Below are 27,607 nucleotides of genomic sequence, written 5' to 3'. Positions count from 1 at the left end.
TTCGCAATTATATTGACCGCTTGCTTCCCTTCATCTCCCACAGAGTTATGGGAAAGATATCGATCGCATATGGCTGAGGATATTTTGCATAGAGTACACATAGAAAATACCAATATGACCATCGAATTTACAGAAGGCATTTACAACGAAGCATTGATAAATATTGAAGACAAGTGCTTAGCTTTTGCAAATAAAGTTCTTAGTCAATTGGGAATGCCAGCACCCACCCGAGCTGCATTTGTTTCATTTGATGTGGATTTACACTGTGAACAGAGTTACAACATTGGTGATCTTCAGTCATATGTCCAATCAAACATTCCCAAATTAACGCGTGAACAGAAAGGCATTTATGATCGCATAATGCAAATGATAAATGACAGAGTTGGGGGGACCTTCTTCTTGGATGCGCCATTCCTCATTAGATTGATTCTAGCAATGGTTCAATCAAAAAATGACAATTATCCTGTTGCGGAATATTAATCAGCCAAAACTCTGCAACGGCACGCGACTTGCAGTTAAGAACTTGATGAATAACGTAGTGGAAGCAACGATTTTAACGGGGCCTTTCAATGGTGAAGATGTCCTCAATCCTCGAATACCCATAATCCCGACCGATACACCATTTTAACTTAAAAGATTGCATTTCCCAATTCGTTTGGCATGTGCAATCGCAATCAATAAAGCTCCAGGTCAATCTTTAGAATTGTGTGATTTAGATTTAGATGCGGGTTGCTTCTCACATGGGCAACTTGTGTGTGTTCCCGAGTCGGCAAACCAGGTAGCCTTTATAGCTACGCAGACAGTGGAAAAACAAAAAAATATTGTATATTCACAAGTATTGCAAAATTAAACTTGTATGAAATGTATGCTTTGTTTTGTTTCTCATTTCTCATCCATGCAACCATAATGTGCCACAGCGAAGCGTGGCGGGTAGAGCTAGTGAATAATTTTTTTTTTTTCATAATGAGGTATTTAATATTCTCACAACCATTAAGATAATAAATGCGTTGGAGTCCAGGGGGCCCCACCCCCTTGCTAGATGGTCAGGTGAGTAAAGCAAGCCCTGAACAGTTGGTGTGTGTGTATAACGGTTTTTTAAAAATCACAAAAAATAAACCAAATTAGCAAGCTAAATAAAAACTCCCCTATTTACAAAATAAAAGCTTTTTGAATCCATTGATTAATCATAAGTTATAAGATCTAATGCATTATTATCTTTACTTTGTAAAAACTGGTAAGTTGTCATGTTAATGATAAATAATCAGGTTTTACATGTAAAAATGGTAATGTGTATAAATTACATGTAGTATTTTACTCGTTTACTTGATGATGAATTCATGGATTCAGAAACACTAGATAACATGTTTAATCCAAATATATTTATACATTTGTTTCATAAAGAAGATTTTTATTATGTAGCTATTTTTATTATGTATATGGAATAAAATAAATTATAATAACTTATATAATAATTAACCTATGTTAATTAGAAAAACAGCATTTATTCTTATATTTAATGCTAGATATACTTTTTCTTTGTGCTAGTATTTTACATAGTTTACAAAATTAACTGCCTGTGAGCAGTATCAGCAAACATTAATTATTGATGTTTGGATAAACTTTGTTTGGTCATATGCAAAGGGGAAATATGGATGAAAGCAATTTTCATATCGACAGTAGCTAATGGAAAATGCAGTTTTGTTGTATACTGTACAATAAGTAGACAAAGGTCACTGCTATATTTAATGTGTCATGAATAAAATTAAATCTATGAATCATTTAAATTTTTGAAAAGTACACTGAAATCTATTAAACTAACTATTAGATTTGTAACTGTTTATTTTTATTATACTGTTAATTCATTTAGTTTATGAAAACTATTATTACCTTATGTTTAGTTTTTACCTAGTAGAAGTTGTTTACATTTACCTTTTGGGCATACAGAACTATTCATTGAGTATGCTTACATAGATAAATTAAAAAGTTATTATTATATACATAGAGTTAGTACAAAAGTTTCTATAGGTTTTTCAAAGCAGTCTCTTTGAGTATCTGGTGTTTACCAATAGCATATATTTCTTTTTTTATACAATTTTCTCCTAAATTTACATTAAAAATATATGTATTAATCATCCACAACCAAGCATATTTTATCTAAAAATTATCAGCCTTCTATTTCATCAATTATTAAAAAGTTAATAGTATTAAGAAATATGACCTTTTGTAGTAACACAGATATTACATATTCAGGATAGAAAAGTAAACATTCAAAACAGGATTTGAAAAGATTATTCTATTACCATATTATTATAATATTTGCTGACTATGGCAGAATGGTAGGATATCTGTCTCTAATTTGGGAATTCCAGGTTTAAGTCCTGGTCAGGTATGACATTTATTACATTAAAAAATTCATTATCATCCATCACAATAAATATTATTGAATTACATCCTGTTATTATTCTATAAATAAATTCTTTAGAACAATTTCTAGGAAGTGATGATTGCAATCACTGAAAACAAGGCTCTAGATTTTTGGGCAGGTAGTGATTGAATTGGTAAGTTCCCCTTTTGCCAGCAGTCTTTTAAATTATAGAGTGGTGATTTACGTAAATTAGTTTATGTAAAGTGAAATCTATTCTACCAGAACTGGTGACCACTTAGTGAGTAACGACGACAATAAGTTTTTATGTGTATTCATTGGTTAATTTATTTTATAGATTTGGAATAACTAAAGTTTTTCAGAAATTTTAAGGGATAAAATAAAAACAGTGAACATATGAGTATAAAATGAGTGATAAAATATTAATATTAAATTCATTATGGAGCTGTGCAATGCAAATTTATGAAATTTTCCATGTAGGTCCTATTGACTTACTATGGGATGCATTTTAAAAATTCAGTATTTTAAAGGTATCCTAAGTCATCCCACCTTCTTAAATAACTAGAAAATAGAAATTATCCATTCTCAGTTAAGTGATAATTTGTTTTTATTTTTTAAACAAAAGTTTATTTTATATCAAAGAAACAAATTATGCATCAAGCAAACACTTATTGTGCACCAGGAACATTAGACATTGATTCTGGGTGAAAAAACAGTACCTTTAATACATTTAATTTTGTAAAAATGTTGTACATTTTGCAATAAAATGTAACAAAATTTTCAACTAGTAATGACATTTTTATTTCATATTGCTTTCAGTGTCGAAACATTCTTCAAAATCATCCTTTGTTTATTATATATAAAAATTACATTATTAGTAATATTGGATTACATTATACAAAACAAAGAGTACATGCAATACATGCTGCAATTTAATTGTAATATTCAATAGTGCATATTTCATTGCTTTATAAACAATAATACATGTTCAAACATATCTATTAATCGGTCTAAATGTTAATACATAGTATAAGAAACAACACAACGGTACAGTTTTCATTATATAGTGCGATGTTTGCAAATATTATTAGTGCATACCTCAAAAATGACTTATTTCCTGAAGAAATTGTAATTTACATATTTTTTATGTTTTTTCTATTTATCTCAACATGCTCCCTCAATTTAAAAACAGAATCATCAATTTTCGATGGTTAGAACCAGAGATATCAATCACTGTGACGGTTTGAAGCCCAATGGTCACTTATTTGGGAACTCTTGAGAGCTGTGAACCATATGATGCCATGCTACACTACCAGTGCAAACTCAACCATGCGGTCGGTTAGCTGTTTTATCATCACTATTTCTTGGACAATTTTGCACTAAGAAATTTGAAATACAATCAAATCAATGTGTAAACATTCTTTAATCACGCCCTCTAAATTTCAGTCCTTAATGTTTATTAGCTTCGGAGATATGAATTTTGAAACAAAAAAACACATTTTTTCAAATATCTCGGGACTACGTAACCAAGAGTTGCATTAATTGAAACAGATTAAAGTCTTTGGAAGTTTAAATTACAGGTAAAAAAAGAACTTTCAGATGCATTTGAATACATGCATATTTTGACAAAATTTGTATTTTAGAATATTGCAAAACTTTATAAACATTAATAAAAAATAGAAAAATGAGCTAAAAAATAATTTTTTTGATAAGAAAAAATTAGATTTTACCTCTTCTTTCAATTTAGCCCATGCAAACCCACAAATACTTGTATGCTGAAAAGTTATGGACACTTTGAGTTTTTTTTTTTTTGCTATAAATTAACTTACAGCATCCAGCTTGAAAAATATTTTACTTAATTATAATAAATTAATAATTTACATAAAAAAATACAGAGAACTTCATGGAAATATTTTTAAAAGTTATAAAATATGCACAATAACTTGCTGTTATACAACTGATTTTTGATGACAATTTTGTCTCTAGACAAATTATTAAATCAATAATAGTGAAACAGATTATTAAATAAGATTAAAAAATAAAACAAGATTTTATAAGATTATTAAAACAGTTTAATAAATAATAACAATCAAATAGATTATTAAATGAATAAATAAAGTAAAGAAGGAATTTATTCTATTAATAATGATTTAAATAAAATAAAAATATACAAATTTAATAAAATATTATTTTATTCATTAAATATTAAAACAAAACTTTAACATAAACAGAAATAAAATTTTTAAAATAAAGAAAATTTCCTTTTTCCATTTTTTTAAATTTGTTCCTTTTTCCTTTGTTTGTTTACAAAGATTTGAAAAATGCAAGTATTGTTTAATAATTTTATTAAATCTTGTTTTATTTTTTAATCTTATTTAATAATCTGTTTCATTATTATCAAAACATTCTACCCAATAGGTTCTAGAATCACAGTGATAAATTGATAAATTTTAACAGATTTTCTAAATTCTTAGTGTATACTTATGAAATGAAATCAAATAACAAGATTTGTGTCTAAGTATAATACTATTGTAGGTGGTGTTATTAATAGGTGAGATTGCTGAATGGCGTTGTATTGACATCTCTTACACTACCTTAAACTAATGAAGTATTACTGACTGAGTATATTACATGTACAAAAGTTTATTGCTAATTCAATAAATATAATGCATAAGCATATTTTACATATTTCTAATTAAATGCCTAACATTTTTCCATACATCATTTTTTTACTCTATATTTTATAATTTCAGTCGGCTGTTTTCAAATTTGTTGAGCATACTTTTGACAAAAGCATAATGGGTGTATAGCCTGCTTAGCTCAGGAAGGAACAATATTCAATTAGTAATAGGATTTATTAAGTCAATTCTTATGTTCTGAACAAATATGTTAACATATTTATAGTTTGGTAATGATATACATCTCTGTATTAGTCTCATGGTCTTCTTTGTTGATAGAAGCCAAATATTATTCATTTTTTATTTGATTGTTTCTATTCTTTAGTTGTCAAGTTTGATCTCAAATTTTTGGTGTTTTGTTTGTGATATTTTTTATCAAAGACCATAATTCATTATTTATAAGTTACATGCTGTAATTATATTACCAGTAAATTTAGCCAAAACAAAAAACAGCACTGTCATTCACATATTGATAAAAAATGAACATAATTATAAATAGTTTATTTAGTAATGATTGATTTTTTTGCCAATGTGATTGATGGTTCAACTGGGTATGCTGTTAACAATATGTATAAGCCATTTGTTTCCCTTGTCTCATGGAAGCTGTACTTTATTTTATTAAAAGTTAGAGGTTGAAGCATCTTTAATCAGCTTAAATGTTTTTAATTAATTATTCTATGGTTTTGATTAATTGAGTGTAATTCTTTTTATTTCCTCATTTATAAGCTTTATAACATTTTTTTTTTTTTAATGCCTCTGGGACCACCATTAGGTTAATACCTAATGGTGGTCCTAATGGTTCAGAGGATAAGATGAAATGGCAATATTGTAGCATGTGAAAATGCCATGCTTGATCAAGATTTGAACTGAATCTGGAACCTCTTGATAAAAGGCTGAGATGCTACCATTATTGCCACATAGGCCAGCATAAGTTTTATAACCTATCATTTACCATCTTTTATTATTAACTTGTATACATGCATGTATAAATTTAAAATTATTGTTCATTTTAAATAAGTGAAGCTGGGTGTATGTTTGTTAGTTATCTGGTTATTAACTTTGATTTAATTGCTGAAATTCATTATTGAACATCATTTAGTGTTCTTTCTATTTTTTTTTTATGAAAATAAATTTCATAAAATTTCTGATAAATACAATTTAAGAATATATATTATTTAATGAAACAAAAACGTTTTTACTGCAGTTTATTGTATGAGGCATTTTAATTAGAGTAATGTAAAAACTACACATTTTGATGGATTTGAAAGGTTATAAAGTAAAATTATTAATTTGTTCTAATGGACTCATAAAGAGTAATCACCATTTACCACATAATGTTATGAATAAAAACTAAATTTAGCATATTTTTTAGTCATTAATGGCTTACATATTCTAGTACACCACATATTGTAATTTTTTTTAATTTTGTGAGCGAGTAATGTTCATCTTTAATTGTGAACGTGAAAGTAATTTATTAAGTAATGTAAGCAATTAAGTAATATGCATGCTTCTCAAATTATTCAGTAAAGGAATGAGGAGTAGTCTATTTCCTGAAATATTTTTATATAAATCACAATTTAATATATAAATTTTGTTTAATTTTATTGTAGCTTCTGGTATTTATTGTAATTTAATTAAAAGACTGGTGTAAATCATTGTAACTTAACGTTTTCAAAACAGTTATACTGATTTTTATCATATAAAAGGAAATATTAACCTTCTTACAATATCACTATATGATGAGATATTGATAATCGCATTTCAGGGATTTAGTTTACACAATAACAAAATATGTTTGAATATAATTTAGGAAATATTAATTAGTACACATATCACCTGTGAAAAATGTATGTGATATTTAATTATTTTATTTTATTTTATGTTTGCAGATTTAATAGTTGTAGTTGCTTCAATAGTGGTGCTTTCTGTAGGATCCAATGGACAAGTGTTTGCAACATCTGCTATCAGAGGTATCCGGTTTTTGCAAATTCTCCGCATGCTCCATGTTGATCGTCAAGGTGGAACATGGAGGTTACTTGGTTCTGTTGTCTTTATACATAGACAGGTAAATTCTTACACAAACTTCCAGGATCTTTTATAAGCATAATTTGTTAAATTACTATTTTTATAGTAATGCTGATTTCATATTAATAATAATGAAAATAATAAATGTGTGAATCTATTTACAACTCCACGTAATGAACACAATATAAAAAATTACAATGAAATTTCTGTTAATAAATAAGAAGTAGACTAAAAAAAAACTCAGCATTGTACATTAAACATAGCAAAAAAAAAATTTTTAATTGTAAAAATAAAAGAGAATAATACTACTTCACAAACTAAACATGACCAAATAAGTCATTTACCTGGTTGATAGCATATAAATTAGAATACAGCCATTTTAACAAATACCATTGAAATTAAATTCCAGTTTAACATAAAAAAAAATTAACGGCCCATTAGATAGCCTATGTTTATTGATAGAAATTGCCATAAACATGATGACATTGGGCTATTTATTCACAGTATAATGATAGAGATTTGTTAGCTAAGTAAATGAACATTAAACATTTAACATTAATAGCTAATTAAATATACAACAAGATACAAATAAAGCTAAGTCAAAAAACAAGAAAATAAAGAGCATTCCTTACATATCTAACTAAATTACTCTACTTATCCCAATTCTGTAAACAAATAACTTTATCTGTACTTTAAATAAATTTCATTACCATTTTTTTCTAAATCCCCTTAAATGACACATGTACCCAAAAAATGCATAATATTTTCCTTCTCTCACACATTACATATGAACATAACCACCGATCACCCTCTTTCTAGACTAGCATTCAGAATAGCAACATTGAACTTCTACTTTTAAAAAGATAATGATAAAACAACTGCTATAATCATCTCTAAAATAATTTCTTTCCTCAAAGTTTACAATTAATCTATATATATATAAATGTTAAGTTCGTTTGTGTACGGCTTTAAAAACTCAAAATGTTCTGCAGCGATTGGGCTCAAATTTTAGCACAATATATAACCCGCATCAAAGATTGTTTTTATCTATTTTTAATAAATCTATCTAATCTATCTATATTTGTGCAGTTTTTTAATAAATAAGAAGCTAATAGATCAGATGGAAATGTAAACAAAGGAAAACCAATCAGATCAATGCAAGATGGCCGCTGTCAAACACAACCAATCACAAAGAGCCCGTATGGCAGTTGCCAATGTAAACAAAATCACAACTGATTAAGTAACAAATTTCTTTGAATTATATTTAACAGCTAAAACATCTGTATTTTATTTTTAAAAAAAACACCAAAACAAAAAGAAAAGCCACCAAGAAGGATGACTTACAGTAAATAAATTAAAACACCCAACTTTCTTATAGCCCAGATAGACTTAAGACTATGCAAACAAAAAAAGTCGAAATAACCAAATACACAGAAAATAATATCCCTACGTAATGACCAAAAAATTAATGATTTATAGCGTATGAAAATGCCATGCCTGACCAGGATTCCAACTCGGAACCACCGGATTAAAGTCCGAGACGTTACCACTCGCGCCACGGAGGCCGGCAAACATATTCGTTTATTAACAGTGTTTATTAACAAATAAAAAAAATGTATCCACTTGCATCTGATTCAGATTATTATACAATCTGAATTAAATATTCACTTTAATCGAGGTACTTTTGTGTGATCGTGTCGTGATTGAGCTGCGCCTTTCACCAAGCTCTGAATTTATTAGAAAACGACCAACAGTGGGATATATATGTATTAATGACGCGTGCAACACTGCACATCCAAACCAAATTTGCGCATTATTCGCAATTATATTGACCGCTTGCTTCCCTTCATCTCCCACAGAGTTATGGGAAAGATATCGATCGCATATGGCTGAGGATATTTTGCATAGAGTACACCTAGGAAATACCAATATGACCATCGAATTTACAGAAGGCATTTACAACGAAGCATTGATAAATATTGAAGACAAGTGCTTAGCTTTTGCAAATAAAGTTCTTAGTCAATTGGGAATGCCAGCACCCACCCGAGCTGCAGTTGCTTCATTTGATGTGGATTTACACTGTGAACAGAGTTACAACATTGGTGATCTTCAGTCATATGTCCAATCAAACATTCCCAAATTAACGCGTGAACAGAAAGGCATTTATGATCGCATAATGCAAATGATAAATGACAGAGTTGGGGGGACCTTCTTCTTGGATGCGCCATTCCTCATTAGATTGATTCTAGCAATGGTTCAATCAAAAAATGACAATTATCCTGTTGCGGAATATTAATCAGCCAAAACTCTGCAACGGCACGCGACTTGCAGTTAAGAACTTGATGAATAACGTAGTGGAAGCAACGATTTTAACGGGGCCTTTCAAAGGTGAAGATGTCCTCATTCCTCGAATACCCATTGTTGGGTAAAGTTAACAAAATTAAAAGAAACACACAGCTCGTATTTGCCAAAAAAAATTGGACTTTAATTAGAAACAACTAAACTTATGTTAAATCATAACCTTAAAAAAATAAAAGAAATTATGAAATAAACATAACTTAATGATTATAAGAAATATCAGCTGAATCAACATATGAATATCGATATTAAATGAGAAAATACATGAATATACATTTTTCAAATACACATTTTGAAAATCTACAATTTAACAAAGCCTGAAAACAAGAGAACATAAAACACCTTATTTACAATTATATACTTAGAAAAACATAACATCAATAAACATAGGATGACTGGAAAACTATTGCATTACTGACATGTGCTGTAATATTCAAAAATTAACAATGAACAAATGTCATTAACTTAGAAAAATAAACTACAGTAAATCTTATTATTGGCACCGGCCTTTCCTGATTTATGAACAACAAACTTATCATTAAATAATTAAAACTAGCAATTCTAGTTTATTGTAGAAAAAGAAGCCACGATAATCTTCCAGTATAAAAAAGAGTTAATTACAATAATCAAATTGAAAAAAGTGAACATATAAATAGTTTATTTTAGAAAACAAGCTTTCTTGAAAATATAAAATTACAAAGAAGTCCAAAAACGTAACTTCACATCAGGAGTTATTTTCTTTAGATTAATTTAAGAGAAGTAATTTGAATACAGTTCATGAGTAGATAATAATTAATCTCTGCGATTAACAAATTATATTAAATTGAATGATAGAATCAAGTACAATAAAAACAAAATGTAATAAGCACATAAAATATGTTGCACATGACATAATAACATAACCTTATTTAAGCCACCTTCCGTGACTGCACTTGAGTGAATAAATGGTTTTTTAAACCAAACTTGAAGTTGAAATGCATAATGTACAATTAACTGAATGTTTTACAAATTTTACTAATAACGTAACTGTTTACTATAATAAATAATGTAGGATTTGAACATCCCTTAATGACACACGAATATCGGTAAAAAATGAACTTGTGAAATTAAAGTGCACATATACATACAGTTATAGTCTGTGATGGTAAATAAAAAATAACAGAGGTAACAATTTGTGATTAGAAGTTGAATAATTACGTAGCACCTCAGATATGTAGCAACGAGTTTGGAGAGAATTTGCATCGATGAAAAAAGTAATCAGCAGCTGGAGAAGATTCGGCGTCGATAGAATTGGCAGTTTGTAGCGATTGAAACACTTTCCGGAGAGACGTAATATACAGAATTTGAAGATTAACTTGACAAAGAAACGAGGCAAAACAAAACATAGAGATCGGTGAAGTCACGAAACACTGACGAGTTAAACTAGAGAATATTTAGACGGAGAAATACCACAACGTTATCAGAGTACGAAGACGACAAAAGTATTTAAAAACATTAAGTATGATAGAGAAAGGTCACAGTCGACCGCACATGGTGAAAGTCTGATCTACTCTGCCGAAAAAATGGCGTGAGTGAAAAGAGGGGGAAACCAAACCTAGGCAGACCTAAGAGAGTGTGTGTTGGCAACAAGAGTAACAAAAATAATTTACAAGCAAGCAGACCACTAAAGAATTACGTAAGATTGATAAAATAAATTTCTGAATACGTACAAATTGAAGAAATGACATCAGGACAGACAAAGAGAAATAGACTTCTAGGAACTATGACAATATTGAAATTGGTGAGAATAAAAAACCACTTAAGACTAATATATATATATATATTAAGACTAAACAGCAATAAATAATGCGAGATATGAAATATGTTGACACCAATATGATGATGCAACAGTAAGCCAAACTGGAGCCTGAGAGAAATTGATAACGAAAACAGACCAAACCAACCTATATTAAAGTACACATAAGATAAGCCTTACAAAAAGGCAAAATAAATTTACCAAGCCTGTAAACTACAAGACTCAACCACAACCTTGAATTTATTGGAATAAAACAACTTTACGCAATGGTGTAAACACCCATAATCCCGACCGATACACCATTTTAATTTAAAAGATTGCAATTCCCAATTCAATTGGCATTTGCAATCACAATCAGTAAAGCTCAAGATCAATCTTTAAACCACACAATTGTGTGGTTTAGATTTAGATGCGAATTGCTTCTCACATGGGCAACTGTATGTTGAGTGTTCCTGAGTCGGCCAAACAGATGGCCTTTATATCTAGACAGTGGAAAAACAAAAAATATTGTATATCCATAAGTATTGCAAAGTTAAACTTCTATGAAACGTATGCTTTGTTTTGTTTCTCATTTCTCATCCATGCAACCACAATGTGCCACAGCAAAGCGTGGTGGGTAGAGCTAGTTTATTATAAAAAGGATAAAATTCTGCCCTACTTGCTCTAACTATCCATTTCAGTTTAATTTCTTTTTAATCTTGTCTAATAGCTCATCTATTTGTTTTAATCACTCTCTAAAGTTACCTACAGGAAAATCAAATTTAAAAATATATTTTTAAAATTCTTCCAAAATTCTATACCAACAAATTCATTTTTTATTGCAATTTTGCAAACTTCTGTGGCAGCCTCTCTTGTGGTAAGAAGCATATCCCTTTATATATACTTTAAATCTGCCTTCAAGGTGTCTAAAAACATGAGATCCTCTCTGGTCTCTGAATATATAATTTAGTTTGATGTAAACCTCAATGCCATTATTTTTTTTTGTAGCTTTCATTGCGTGTTTTTCAGCTCCACCACCTTCATATATCCCCAAACCTCATATTTTGCCATTGTCTTACATGTAACCATAATTGCATCTTGGTTGAAAATGGCACATATTCTTCCCACAGTATTATTTCAAATGTTATTGAATTTAGTTGTTTATATAAGTTCTGTAACATGAGCAGTAATGAACAATTTAGGTGTGTATTACTGGTAAAGTTCACACCAAGATATTTAAAATGATTTATGACTTCAATTTGAGCCCCAGAACATATTATAATAATATCTTGTAATAGTATTAATTTTTATGTACAATATACAAATGAGGAAATTAATATCTACATAAATATATATGTATTTATGTAGATATATTGCAGACTTAAAAACTTATTTAGAAAGTTTACTCTTAAATGATAAGCAGATCTTGTGAAGATCTTCAAACATCTAAAATAACAACATGAAGATGAGGATCTTTAACGTTTAGCATTACTTAGAAGCTCATTTGAAATTATATAAATGTGAAAATAGATATATTTAAGAATGTACAGGTAATCAAAAAATGTTAACAAATAAAATGAATTTTAGTTTTGAAAATGCTTACAATGTTTTTTTTTCTCTCAGTACAATGAGTAGTTGATTTTTTGTAAATATTTTGAGAATTCTTTTTCTTGAGGTTTTAAGTTAAATTAATCAAGTTCATCATGGCAATGATTTAATTTCAGACAGTTTAATAACTTTGTAAGCAAAATAGATTAGTCAACTATGATGGAATGCTTTTATTGATTAGTGGATGAACAGGTAGTAGCAGCTGCTAACATATCCTGTAAGAGGATTAAGTTAAGATCAAATGACTGGTAATGGGTTCAGGTTCCACCAATAAATTTTAGGATTTATCAGTGCAAGTATCATCATTTATGTGTATTGCTTTGTGCAGATTACATATTTGTACATTTGCAGAACTTCCAATCTGTAATAAACTTTAATAATTATATAAAGTTTAGAATACATGCATGGTCTTACAATACTGCAATATTCATACAATGTATTTAAATTAATTATTTTTATAGATTCCAAGAAAATGCAACAGACTCCATGTAAAATATTAAACAAATCAGTCTACAAACACAGATTGATAGTATTTTTAATGGTCATTTTGTGATTAACCTACATCAGTTGGCCATGACAAACACAGACATGTGGACATAGCTTTGTTGAGGAGTTGTACTTGCTTGATCAGTACATGTTAAAAGAATTAACTTGATGTTTCTGAGAAGTTGGAGATTAATAACAGGACCTGTCATTTTATTCTGGCTGTAGAACTGGGTGTATGTGGTATTTCTGCCAGATTAGTTTCCAACTCCTAACACTTACTTATGTAGAAGAAGAATGGGAGAATGTTAAAAAGGAAATTCTTAAATCAGCAGAAGCAAACTTAGGCGGAACAAAGAGAACTGGTAGAAAACCTTGGGTTTCAGACGATATATTGCAGCTGATGGATGAACGTAGAAAATATAAGAATGCTAGTGATGAAGAAAGTAAAAGGAACTATCGGCAATTAAGAAATGCTATAAACAGGAAGTGCAAACTGGTGAAAGAAGAGTGGATTAAAGAAAAGTGTTCAGAAGTGGAAAGAGAAATGAACATTGGTAAAATAGACGGAGCATACAGGAAAGTTAAGGAAAATTTTGGGGTACATAAATTAAAATCTAATAATGTGTTAAACAAAGATGGTACACCAATATATAATACGAAAGGTAAAGTCGATAGATGGGTGGAATATATTGAAGAGTTATACGAAGGAAATGAATTAGAAAATGGTGTTATAGAGGAAGAAGAGGAAGTTGAGGAGGATGAAATGGGAGAAACAATACTGAGATCTGAATTTAAGAGAGCATTAAAAGATTTAAATGGCAGAAAGGCTCCTGGAATAGACGGAATACCTGTAGAATTACTGCGCAGTGCAGGTGAGGAAGCGATTGATAGATTATACAAACTGGTGTGTAATATTTATGAAAATGGGGAATTTCCATCAGACTTCAAAAAAAGTGTTATAGTTATGATACCAAAGAAAGCAGGGGCAGATAAATTTGAAGAATACAGAACAATTAGTTTAACTAGTCATGCATCAAAAATCTTAACTAGAATTTTATACAGAAGAATTGAGAGGAGAGTGGAAGAAGTGTTAGGAGAAGACCAATTTGGTTTCAGGAAAAGTATAGGGACAAGGGAAGCAATTTTAGGCCTCAGATTAATAGTAGAAGGAAGATTAAAGAAAAACAAACCAACATACTTGGCGTTTATAGACCTAGAAAAGGCTTTCGATAACGTAGACTGGAATAAAATGTTCAGCACCTTAAAAAAAATTAGGGTTCAAATACAGAGATAGAAGAACAATTGCTAACATGTACAGGAACCAAACAGCAACAATAACAATTGAAGAACATAAGAAAGAAGCCCTAATAAGAAAGGGAGTCCGACAAGGATGTTCCCTATCGCCGTTACTTTTTAATCTTTACATGGAACTAGCAGTTAATGTTGTTAAAGAACAATTTAGATTCGGAGTAACAGTACAAGGTGAAAAGATAAAAGATGCTACGATTTGCTGATGATATAGTAATTCTAGCCGAGAGTAAAAAGGATTTAGAAGAAACAATGAACGGCATAGATGAAGTCCTACGCAAAAACTATCGCATGAAAATAAACAAGAACAAAACAAAAGTAATGAAATGTAGTAGAAATAACAAAGATGGACCACTAAATGTGAAAATAGGAGGAGAAAAGATTATGGAGGTAGAAGAATTTTGTTATTGGGGAAGTAAAATTACTAAAGATGGACGAAGCAGGAGCGATATAAAATGCCGAATAGCACAAGCTAAACGAGCCTTCAGTAAGAAATATAATTTGTTTACATCAAAAATGAATATAAATGTCAGGAAAAGATTTTTGAAAGTGTATGTTTGGAGTGTCGCTTTATATGGAAGTGAAACTTGGACAATCGGAGTATCTGAGAAGAAAAGATTAGAAGCTTTTGAAATGTGGTGCTATAGGAGAATGTTAAAAATCAGATGGGTGGATAAAGTGACAAATGAAGAGGTATTGCGGCAAATAGATGAAGAAAGTAGCATTTGGAAAAATATAGTTAAAAGAAGAGACAAACTTATAGGCCACATACTAAGGCATCCTGGAATAGTCGCTTTAATATTGGAAGGACAGGTAGAAGCAAAAAATTGTGTAGGCAGGCCACGTTTGGAATATGTAAAACAAATTGTTAGGGATGTAGGATGTAAAGGGTATACTGAAATGAAACGACTAGCACTAGATAGGGAATCTTGGAGAGCTGCATCAAACCAGTCAAATGACTGAAGACAAAAAAAAAAAAAAAAAAAAAAAAACACTTACTTGTGTACCTACAACTACACCTAACCTCCTTCTAACACCTACTTCTAACATTTCATCAAATATAATAAGATACTATTATCTCTCTGTTTTCCTGTTTAGCCTCCGGGAATTACTGTTCAGGAATTACTTCAGATGATGAATGAGAATGATATGTATGAGTGTAAATGAAGTGTAGTCTTGTACAGTCTCAGTTCGACCATTTCTGAGATGTGTGGTTAATTGAAACCCAACTATGAAAGAACACTGGTATCCACGATCTAGTATTTAAAACACTATTGTTTATTCTGAGCTTTGGCAGCTCATTTCTGAAGATGAGACCTTGTATGTGATGATAATTCATTATGTGCTAATTTTATGATTACTATCCTCTTAGTTGTCTCAATGGAAAAGATTTTTTGGAAGATAAGCCAGTAATATTCATTACTGTCTCATAATTGGCACAAAATCAGACTAGAAATTAAACTGTTTGTAACATACGGAATTTTTCAAGTAAGAGATTTCCTAAATGAAAAAAATTTACTCTTATCTAAAATAATTATTTTAATGTTCAATTGTTCACATAACTTAGAATATAATAAATATCTGGAAAGACATGAGATAAAACATTTTTTATTTTACAATGCAGTAACAAATGAAAAAAAGTCGCAGCTTGAACCATTCAGTTGACAAGTACAGGTGTGAAATCAATTTATTAATGCATCACAGGACAGTATTTTCTACTTTATTATACTGATCATATTTTGTAGCAGAATAAACACTAAACTATATTAAGAAAAAAAATACCCATTACACTTTCTTTATATATTTATACTTCCATGTTAATAAAATAAATTAAAGTTTCTTCTGATCATGAAATATTTATGATTTTATTTTTGTTAAAAATATAAACAAAAAGGATTTGTGTTTGTTAGGTTTAATTTTTTATTATTAAAAAGAAATTAATTTAAATCATATTAAATATCAAATTCAGAGTAGCAATAATGCAGTGTTAATCTGGTAATCAATAATAGAAAGCTTCTAACTATTTTTTTCATTTTAAAAACTTAAAATTGTTCATTATTCTTTTAATAGGTTTTTTTTTAATATATTCTATAATTCACGTAAGTGCATTTTTCTCAAACACAGTTGATAAGATCCAATCCTTTTTTCCCTAAGATAGATTGCCTTTATCAAAGAAAATAGATATATACAAAAACAGAGAGCTTTTTTATTAACACAATACAGATTTTATTAATACAATGCATTTTCTTCAATTTTTAATATTATTCATGGTATTTTAATAATGTATATATATTAATTTATGTGTATTATAGTGTGCTTTTCAATGTATAATTTTCAGTATAGAATATGGTTATGTTTGTAGTTTCAGATATTTTTAGCATCAAAAGTTAGTTTTTTGTTTAAAGTTGGTTAAAAATAATTGATAAACATGTAACAGCAATGCAATAAATATACAGACAATTTAAATCTAATTCTACTTTTGATCACATCCTAAATACCTATCTTCCTTCTCTATATAAAAAAATAGCAGTTTCAGATTTAGAGGAACTAAAATGAAAACAATTAATTTTATCTCACTGAGAATGACTGCAGGACATTCTATATAACAAAATTGTTCATTATGTTTAAATTAGTCTTGATTTGTCATTAAAAATAAAAATAGTAGCAAGACTGAACTTTAAATCTAAATTATTAATATATTAATTTATTATTATTATTATTATTATTATTATTATTATTATTATTAATTAGCATTAATGAGTTTGGAATATATAAATAACATGAATTGCTGACATCATTGTTCCATTAAATATGAATTAATACTCTAATAATACTTATAGAATGAATGATGAATCAGATTTTTCAAAGTTTGATGGATTTGTTTTAATTAGATTGTAAAAACTATATGAGGAATTTATTATTGTTGCATCATGTAAGTTAAATAATATGGAAAGATTTCTACATAAAGAAATAAATTCTGTTGATGTATTTTGTATAATATAATCCTCATGATATTGGCATTAAAGAACAAGCAAAAAGAGTTGTATATATTTTTGCTTGTTTTTAAAACTATTTTTAAATAGTTTAGAGACTAATATTCTAAAGATTGAAAATTATTATTTATTTATTTTTTTATACAATCTTTATAGTAATATTATGTTGCTAAATATAACATTAAATTCCTACAATTTATTTTCTGTACTTTTCCTTTAAATTTGCTTAATGTATTTAATTATATGTTTAAATGCTTTATATTGATTATAAAGAATAGTTTCTGTTTTACTTTTCTCTGTATTGCATTCCAAAATATACTTTCTCAGAGAAAACATAGCACTTTAGCTGGTAAAGTTTAAGTTTTTATAATCTCAGTAGTCATAGAATGTACTACACACCATCATTTATGTGCCAGTTAGAAAATTCCATCTCAGATTTTCATGTTTCTTGACACTTCGAAGTCCCTGCATCTAAAAATTGTTTATTTTTTATAAAATTCTATATATTTGTGTGTGTGTTTAATTTATTTTTATAAAACTATTTGTATGAGAATACGTCCATTCAACAAAATTAAATACAGAATATTACATCTTCAGTTTGTTTGCTGAATGGTTTAAAGCTCAGTTGACTAGATGACATACATTTATGAATATGGACAATCAGAAACTCTGATTCCTTTATTTTGAAGAGAAAACTAGTTTCTGGGTGGTATTTTTTTCACATGCTTTTATATAATAAAAATATTTTTTGTTATAGATCAATATGAGAAGACATCCTCTCTTCCCATCTATCCTTGATTCCTGTTTCACCATTTTTGGTTCTATAGGTAAAAGACAGACCTCATTTGACCCATACTGAAAGTACTGGGATCTGTAAAGCTGATACACGTTTGGTGTGATTTGCTGGATCAGCCATCTGTGGATATGTTGGGGAATCTGTTTCTTGTCTAGTGGCTATACATAAAGAAACCTATGGTTAAATAGGGATTCAACCAAAGGTTGAGAAATCATAAATAGAAATTTATAATTAGGATTTTAAAATATAAATAGGAATTTATATTTTGAAATATAAATTCAAATACATTGATGGTTACAAAAGAGCAATTACTACCATAAATCCCAAGTAGAGATTTTTAACCAAAACATAATAAAAATATTTTGCTCTTTACTAAAGCATTCTAATTTTATAGGTTAGTTAATTAAAAAAATATTAATTATAAATAAAGATATTTATAATAAATAAAGAGTGAAAAAATAACTTAGCAATATTTTCAAATAATTATTATTTAGCATTCCTGTTTTTATTCTATGCTAAAAAATAATCTTATTCATTTCATTATTTTAAGTTTTCTGTGTGTTAAAATTATCTCATACTCATTTTGGTGTATATAAAGTGCAGACAAATACCACATGTAATAAACAGCTACTTGTTTACACCAGTTTTGTTGTGTAGGTCTGTAATTCAAGAATATACTCATAGTTTACTTAATAGCAAAGCACATTTTGAATGAAGCATTTTGCAGTAATTTTTCATCATGCCTATGAGTTTCACTAGTGCTTTTCTTAGTTCCACTTCACTATTATTATATATTTATTGTTCATAACAATGCCCCCTCCCATTGTCCTCATTCTCTAGATCAATGTTTGACTACATTTTTACAACTTTCTTCTATTTTGTAGTTTGTAGTTTTAGAAAAGCTGTAAGTATTTACTTAAAAATTATTAATCATTTAGCTCTGATGTCTGTATTTATTAAAAATAAATAGTAAAGGTATAAAATAATTATAAGATATTTAAAAAGAAATCATGTTAAAAATAGTTCTGTTAATTCCTCATTTTAAGTAAAACACGATAGAATTTCATAACCTATTTAGTACAACACTCATCTGTTATTAATGTATAAAAAATAAATAGCAGAGAACAAAGAATGAAATATCATTATCGTCTTTTGTATTGTAAAAGTGCTATTTATTATTTTTTTATAATTTCCTAATTGATTAAAATAACAATAGCAAATCTACATTTTTTCAACTTTTCTACTATTTAGAGGTAAATTCACATTAATAAGTTGTATCAATACATCATAAACTTGACTTTTTGGATAGGAATTTGATTATTATTATATATTTTTGTTTTCAAATCTTGCAGTTATATATAAAAAGAAAGAAATTTAAAAATATCAGAATAACAAATGAAAAATATGTGTCACTTGGGAAAGAATAATTAAGAAGGTACTTGTAAAGAGAGCTCAGTAATTTTATGACTATCTTTCTGTTTCTGAAAATTATCTATATCAAATGAAATATTTAGTTTTTAAAACAATTTTTTTTTTAATTTTATTACTTCAGCACAGTGTAGTAATTTATTTAAACTTGGAAGAAAAACTATATCTAAAAGTTCACTTTAAAAAAAATTTTCAAAATTTGTAGCTTGTTTTAGGTTTTAATTTTTTTCTGCTTGTTTGTTTCTATTTATTTTAGCAACTACCAGCTAAAGACTATTAAAAAAATAACTTTTAAAGTTATTTTTGTTATTGTGTTTTCACATACAATATAGTATTTTCCTAGTTAATTTTTTTTCTAAGAATGCAGTTAATTGAAATAAATGTAAATCATTTTAAACTGTAAAAATTTAATTAATCATCATTTGTTTTTGTTTTTTCTTCCAGCTATTACTTCATTATGGACTGATGACAAAAAAATCATTTTTCGTTGACTAAAAAGCAAATGAGTTATTCAAAAAATAAAAATGTTTATTAAAAAATAAATATTATACATGAAGAAATATTATAGAAAAAAGAATCATTATATTTTTTCTATTACAGGAATTGATTACAACATTGTACATTGGATTCCTGGGATTAATATTTAGTAGTTATTTTGTATACTTGGCTGAGAAAGATGCTGTTGGACCAGATGGAAAAACAGGAGACTTTGCAAGTTATGCTGATGCGCTGTGGTGGGGTGTAGTAAGTATTTATGAAATGTATTTCTAGAATAATAAAGTTTATTTTCCTGAATTTATTTAAGTAGCAACAAAGGTTACCCTTTATAAATTTTACTTTTAGTAATTTTTAAGTAAAAATAATTAACATAGATAATAATAAAAAAATGTTCTTACACTTTAAATCAGGGGTCTCCAAACATTTTAGCATAAGGGCCACACTGACTCCTCCACCAAGTCCCAAAGGCCAAAACCTAGCTAGCTTATCATACCAACATACCCAATTTCAGTTGGTACTTACGAGCAAGTGTCAAGGACATTTCATTGCAACAGAGATAGCCAATGCATGTGTTATGCGTTACATATTGTTACGACTATTTACAACCATGCTAAATGTATAGTAGTGACATCTTGTGGACAGTAGAGAACTTAAGTGCAGGATGTAGCAAAGTTACAGTAGTACAGTGCCATATTGTGGGAAATGGCAGAAATATGCAAAAACATCAATTATGCTTGGTTAGTCGAAGTATAATGAGAAATATAGTTTCTTACTGAAAATACACTATGTTTAATTTAATTAAAAGTGTCTTAAAAATAAATCCACTGCATTTCATTTACTCAGAACCCCAGCTATTAATAGTATTAATTGGCATTTTTTTGATTTGTAGTTATGTCCCTTTTGTGTGGATTTTTATAAATATGGAAAAGAATCAAAACATAGATAGTGAGTGCAGAACGTTTGAAAACATTGCATAGGGCAATGAAGATATCAGTATTTCATGATTGATTCAAGTAATAAGGCAATGTGTATCATTTTCAATGAATGATATCAGTCCTCAAAGAATACAATATAAATGTCATTATGAGACTAAACATTCTCAGAATTACCTCAAATTTACAGGTAGCCTATAGTTAGAAAAATATGAATCCTTGAACGCCGGTTGAAATCTCAGCAATTGTTGTTTAATATAGTAAATCCTGAACAAGAAGCAGCAACTCGTGCTAGTTTCTGCATGGCTCATTCAATAGCAAAACATGGGAAACCATTTACTGATGGGGAATTAATTAAAAATTGTATGATTGTAGCAGCAGAAGACATGTGTCCAGAAAAAGCTAATTAATTAAAAATATCAGTTTGTCGGCAAACCCTGTGGCTCAAAGAGTAGATAATATTGCAGAAAATATATTAACTCAATTGTCTGACAAAAATTGACAATTAGAGTGGTTCTCTCTGGCCCTGGATGAGTCAACAGATATTTTAGATACTGCTCAGGTGGTGTTACTTTTTATTCAAGTGATAGATAAAAATTATGAAGTGTACAAAGATCTTCTTGACATACACAGCATTCACGGCACAAGCACTGGAGAAAATATTTTTAAAGGAGGAAAATGCTGTTCAAAAAAACAATCTTCAATGGAAAAACTTGAATTGTATCACTACTGATGATGGAAAAAACATGTGTGGAAAAAATAAAGGTGTCATTGCTCTTGAATCAAAGACTGTAGAAAATGACAGTGGTTCAAAACCATTAATTATACACTGGATCATTCATCATCAGTCTTTGTGCAGAAAATGTTTGGATATGTTAGAAGTTTTAAAGCCAGTCTTGTCAACTTTTAATTATATCAGATCATGTGCGCTCAGTCATTGTCAATTGCGAGAGTTTATTGAAGAGATTGGAGAAATTGACTTATCATACTATACTTCAGTATGCTGGCTTAGCTGCGGAAAAGTTCTTATTCGATTTTTTGAGTTCCGAGTAATAATAAAAATTTTTTTAATGAAAGGAACTGTTCTCTGGCTAAGTTAAAAAACAATGAGTGGTTATGGAAGTTATCATTTTATACAGATTTAACTAAACATATGAATGACCTTAATTTAAAATTACTAGAAGAAAATCAGCTTCTGCCTGATTTATATGCTCATAAAGTCCTTTTGACAAAAAATTGTTTTGTTTCAATCTCAGTTGAACAGAAAATGTTTCACACATTTTAATACATGTCATACATTCAGTCAGCAAACTGAGACAACATTTCTGGTTGATTTCGCAATTAAAGCTTTGGGTTCTTTAAAAATAAATTTTGAGTCTCGTTTTTCAGATTTTGATGCAATTGCAAACAGTATTGAGGTTTTTCAAAATCCTTTTAGCACCGATATAGAAATGTTTGCCCCAGAACTTAAAATGGAAGTAATTGATTTGCAGTTGCAATATTTTTAAAGAAAAATATTTAAAGTCATCATTGCTGGAATTTTACAAGAGTCTTCCACTCACACAGTTTGATTAGTTATATAAATTTGCTTGTAGCTTTTTTCCGCTTTCGGCACTACTTATCTGTGTGAAAAAACATTCTCCAAGATGAATTATACAAAAAATAATTAGATCCAAATTAACCAATGAGCATTTGAAGTCATTACTTATAATTTCCACTAGTAAACTTTATCTACAACTGCTAACAATTGTCAGAGGAAGGTTACAGCTACATAAATCTCATTATCATAATTATAATGTTTAATTTCATTATGTGAATTACATATATATGTAGCTTACTTTAAGTTTTTAGGATAAATCAGTAATTAAATTAGAATGTTAAATTTCATTATGTATCTCAGTTATTGTGTTTCTTAATTGGTCGTTAAATAAAAACATCTGATTATTAATTTGTATGATCTACTTACATTGTACATTTTAGAATGTAATCAAAATAAATTATGGTAGGCCGGATACTGGGCACGTTTGCAGACTGGATTGGTAGTGTTTGCAGGCCGGTGTTGGCCCATGGGCCGTAGTTTGAAAACCCCTGCTTTAAATAATACTCTTAAATATTTATTAAAATTTGAAAAACATACTAACTTAGATTTTGTTTTAACTGGAATATCTTGAAATCTGTGGGGAATAGTATTTTATAACTTCTTTCCTCTAAAGCAATGGAGTCTACAGCTTTATTTAAAAGATGTGAGTGAAAATTATTCCTTTATCACAGTGGTGAATCTGAGTTTTTCCTCAAGGTTTTAACATAACATTTATATATTTAATATATATTTAAATATAATTTTTCTATATTAAGGAAACTGATTAATATTTAAAAAATGACATTTTAAAGATCTCCTTTCTGTTGGTACTTCATTTCTTGGCTATTTATGAAAAAATAACCTATAAATTACATAAAATTTAAATTGGTGAATATTTTACCAAAATTCATTCTAGTAGCAAAATAGTTTAATTAAAAATAAATTTAGATTACTTATTCTATATGTTGTCTTATTCTTCTTTTATCCCAGTAATTCTGTAATGCTCATTACACCATCATTGACTTAAAACATTTTTAAATATGTTAAACATTATGTATCTTAAAAGGGTATAAAGAACAAATAGGCCTCTTAATGTCAAATTAAAAACTGATAAATTAATAAATAGACTATTTTGCTTCTTGTAAATTTGTTATTTTGATTTATAATTTTTATTATAATCAGTCTGCTTTAAAATGAACCTGTGGCTGGCCAAATTGTGTTGTAGTTAATTTGCTGACTTGTACATCAGTAGATCTCAGTTCCATTCTCATTAAGGATCTGGCAAATTTTTCACTTCCCATTTCATCTTCTTCATTAAAAGGTATAATAAAAAAATGAGAATTTAAATTTTTGTTGAAAAGAATTTACTTATTCTTCTGTTTTGATTTTATCCACTACAGAGCAATCCTCAGAGATGTGTCATACTTATGTCAGTGTTACTTCCAGTTCTAAAGACATTTTTGGGAAGCATTTTTTGGTATAGTTGTAAATTCAATTATTGATTTTTTTTTCTTTATTTCATCTATATCCACACATCATTGTTCTTTTAATGTTCTCTGAATCAGTGGGAACAAGAAGAAATCGCAGGGTGCTGTGTCTGTATAATATAGAGGCTGTGGCATCAGTTTGGTGTTATTTTTGGTTAAATAATCTTGAATTAATTGTAAAGTACGAGTTGGATTATTACCTTGAGGCAAAATCCAAGAATTGTTTTCCCCATGAGTTGTTTTTTGGATTGCCACACGTAAATAACATAAAACTGTTAAATAATATTGTTTGTTGACTGTACAACCTTGTGGTAAGAATTCGTAATTGAGAGCACTATTGTAATTAAAAAACAGAAGGAAAACTTAACATTTGTACTTTTGTCAGTCAAGATTCATCAGGAGCTTCCATTGCACCTTTGTTTCAATACCGTATCAATACACCTATATTTTGTCATCTGTTATGATATATTTGACAAATTCTGAGTCATCAGTGATGTCAGCTAACTAATGTTCTGCAAAGTTGCTTTTGTTGAAAATTCAACAGTTTTGAGACAAATTCTACTCATTTCACACCCAAAGTGTTTGTAACAGTTGTTTCAAAAAAGCCATGAAAGATTTCCACCTCCTCAGTACTTCTCTAATTTTAATTAGTTGATTTTGATCACAATGTCCTTTCTTTTGGCAATATTCTATTGACCTAATTTTCTACGTAATAATCTATCTTGTTTAAAATTGAAGATGAGCCAAATTCACTCAGAATTTAGAGGTTTACTATAAACCTAAGATATTTATTGGAACATATAAGTTATTAATCTCTGTAAGGTTAAGCTCATTAGCTTAATTACTCTCATTAAGCTCATTGTTATTAATTAATTAAGCTCATTGTTATTAACTCATTTTTACCCTACACAGCTAGTAGCCTGGATTCCTAATAGTAATGCAATTTTTTTTTTTTCAATCTTGTTTTGAGACTACCTTAAACCTTTTTTACTTTTAACACCTAAATTTGTTTTGTGTTTTCTTAAGAATCTTTAAAATAATTTTTAATTACTAATTAACTAATTTATCTTCTGTCTGAATATTAATATTTTGGTTCAATAAAAAATTGATGGCTATTCTTCCTTTTCTGAAATACACTTTAACATTTAGATATAATTACAAGATTTATGAATTTAAGACCTAAAATTGCAAATTTTATTTAATGTTGCATAGCATCCAATGCTAGCTAACCTTCTATTTTATATAACTAAAGATACTTATGACGCCCAGTGAATTCAGAACCTTTACAAGAGCAGCAGTGTTTAGCCACAATAGATGAACCAAACATGTTGTTAAATGTTTCCTTGTTTAACTCATACCATGGAGTCCTTTCATGCCAGATAGTTTTGTACCTTTCACATTTTTTTTTCTTGAATTAAAACCGAATATTTTTTTTTTCTTTCATAAGCGAGTGTCAATGTTGACAATCATATTTGAATTGAATTGTCCTTTTTCATTTGTTTCTTATACTTGCTAGCAACTAATAGGTTGAAATAGTGCTGGTTAATTGCCTTCTTTTATTTTATGATCACTCTTTCAATTATTCAAAGAGTTGTTTTTTTTTTTATTACTTGCCTGTGTTTGTTACGTATTGCTTTTATTCAGCATACAAAATATTATTCAGACTTATTAGTTGTAATTTTCTTTTTCTTTTCAGATAACTGTTACCACTATTGGATACGGAGATGCAGTTCCACAAACATGGATGGGAAAAATTGTAGCTTCATGTTTTAGTGTGTTTGCAATTTCATTTTTTGCTCTCCCAGCGGTAAGTCAGTGTAATATTTTTCATTTTTTATTGGTATAAGTAACACAGATATATTTACCATACCTATAACAACAGTGTTGTAAGCTAGTATAAGAGAAATGAAATAATAAACTTTTTTTTTAAATAGGCCTAGAACTGGATTTGTTACCTCAAATGATGTTTACATGTTTTAATCTGTTCATTTGAACATTTTCATTTTTTTAACATTCTGTTTTGTTATTTGATTCATTCTCAGTGACTTATTTTTCCCTATAATTTTCTCAGATGAAGTTAAGTACAGCAATAATTATAATTTATTATTATAATTAAAATAAATTACTAAACAAATACCCTGTAAGTACAAAGTATTATAAAAAATCTCAACCTGTATTTATAAATTAAAACAAAAACTAATATTCTTTGTTTTTTGAACAGTCCAACATGAAAAAGAAACTTAACTTAAAATATAGTGTGTACAACTAAAACACCTAGTTCAGGTGTTTTAGTTGTATGGTGGCCGTACTGGCCACCAAACAAAGTATGGTGGCCAGTTCGGCCACCATACTTTGTTTGGCTCTCCCTTAAATAGAGATGAAAATTTTACCTTGAGAAAGGCCAGTAGGAAGACCATTCAACTGATATTGAAATATTGTATCTGATATCTTAAATAAAATAAGTCTTTATTGTTTCCATGCAAGAAAGCTTTCAAAAAAGTCTTCTATTAACTGGACATGATATGTATTGTGTCTCACAGAGATACTTACATTAACATTAATTTGTTTTTTACACATTTTGTTGCAGTCTTCCTTAAGGTGTAATGATCGTAAAACAGCTGAAGTAAATGCTTTACTAATAGTTTCTTCTTTGAAAGCAATTATTTAATCTTTTAAGCAGTTAATTATATTCCCTGTAATGACCAGAGTGAAAGTATCGCTTGCAGGAACTGAATTTTGGTGGATTTAGCATACTATGGTGGATATATATTTTTGGTGAATATATAATCTATTCAATTAATTGAAAAAGACAATGAGATCATTTCACCTTAATAAGCCTAGAATAGGATGTGTGTAAGTCTTGAGAATTACCATGCATTTGTTGGAAATGATTTAACTCTTACGTCAGTTTACTTGCAATTGTAACAAAAAAAAACTATGTCAACTACACATATAAAACATTCTTATATTTTATACACAGTAAGTTGTGTTAAACCCTCAAGATATTGAAGAAGTACTAATAGTTTATGCTGTTATAGCGTGATTGATAGTTACAACCTTGAATTATCTCTGATTCTATTACTTATCAGACAATAGAAACAACCTTTCCACTTCCATTACTTTCAGTTGGAAATGTCAATCACATTTTTACATTAGATAAACTGTTATTCATATCATAATATTTAGCTGGAATTAAATGGTTCATGTAGTCAATTGATCTTAATATATTAAGGTGAAATTCATTAATTAAAAAACTAGTTCTCTAATAAAAGCA

The 27,607-nt window shown here is 28.7% G+C and overlaps 1 protein-coding gene across 1 annotated transcript in view; it reads left to right on the top strand.

Moving 5' to 3' along the window:
• The window catches only part of KCNQ (KCNQ potassium channel), a 334,382-nt gene that overhangs the window by 269,041 nt on the left and 37,734 nt on the right, over positions 1–27,607 (top strand). Inside the window, exons 4-6 of the mRNA XM_075358044.1 lie at positions 6,951–7,126; positions 20,438–20,581; positions 26,030–26,140. Coding sequence (XP_075214159.1) covers positions 6,951–7,126; positions 20,438–20,581; positions 26,030–26,140 — 431 coding nt within the window. The remainder of the gene's footprint in view (positions 1–6,950; positions 7,127–20,437; positions 20,582–26,029; positions 26,141–27,607) is intronic.

This window comes from Lycorma delicatula, chromosome 2 (genome assembly GCF_047948215.1).
Source record: "Lycorma delicatula isolate Av1 chromosome 2, ASM4794821v1, whole genome shotgun sequence".
NCBI classification, from domain to species: domain Eukaryota; kingdom Metazoa; phylum Arthropoda; class Insecta; order Hemiptera; family Fulgoridae; genus Lycorma; species Lycorma delicatula.
Note: the sequence above shows the minus strand (reverse complement) of the source record. Positions and strands in the feature narration are given on the sequence as shown.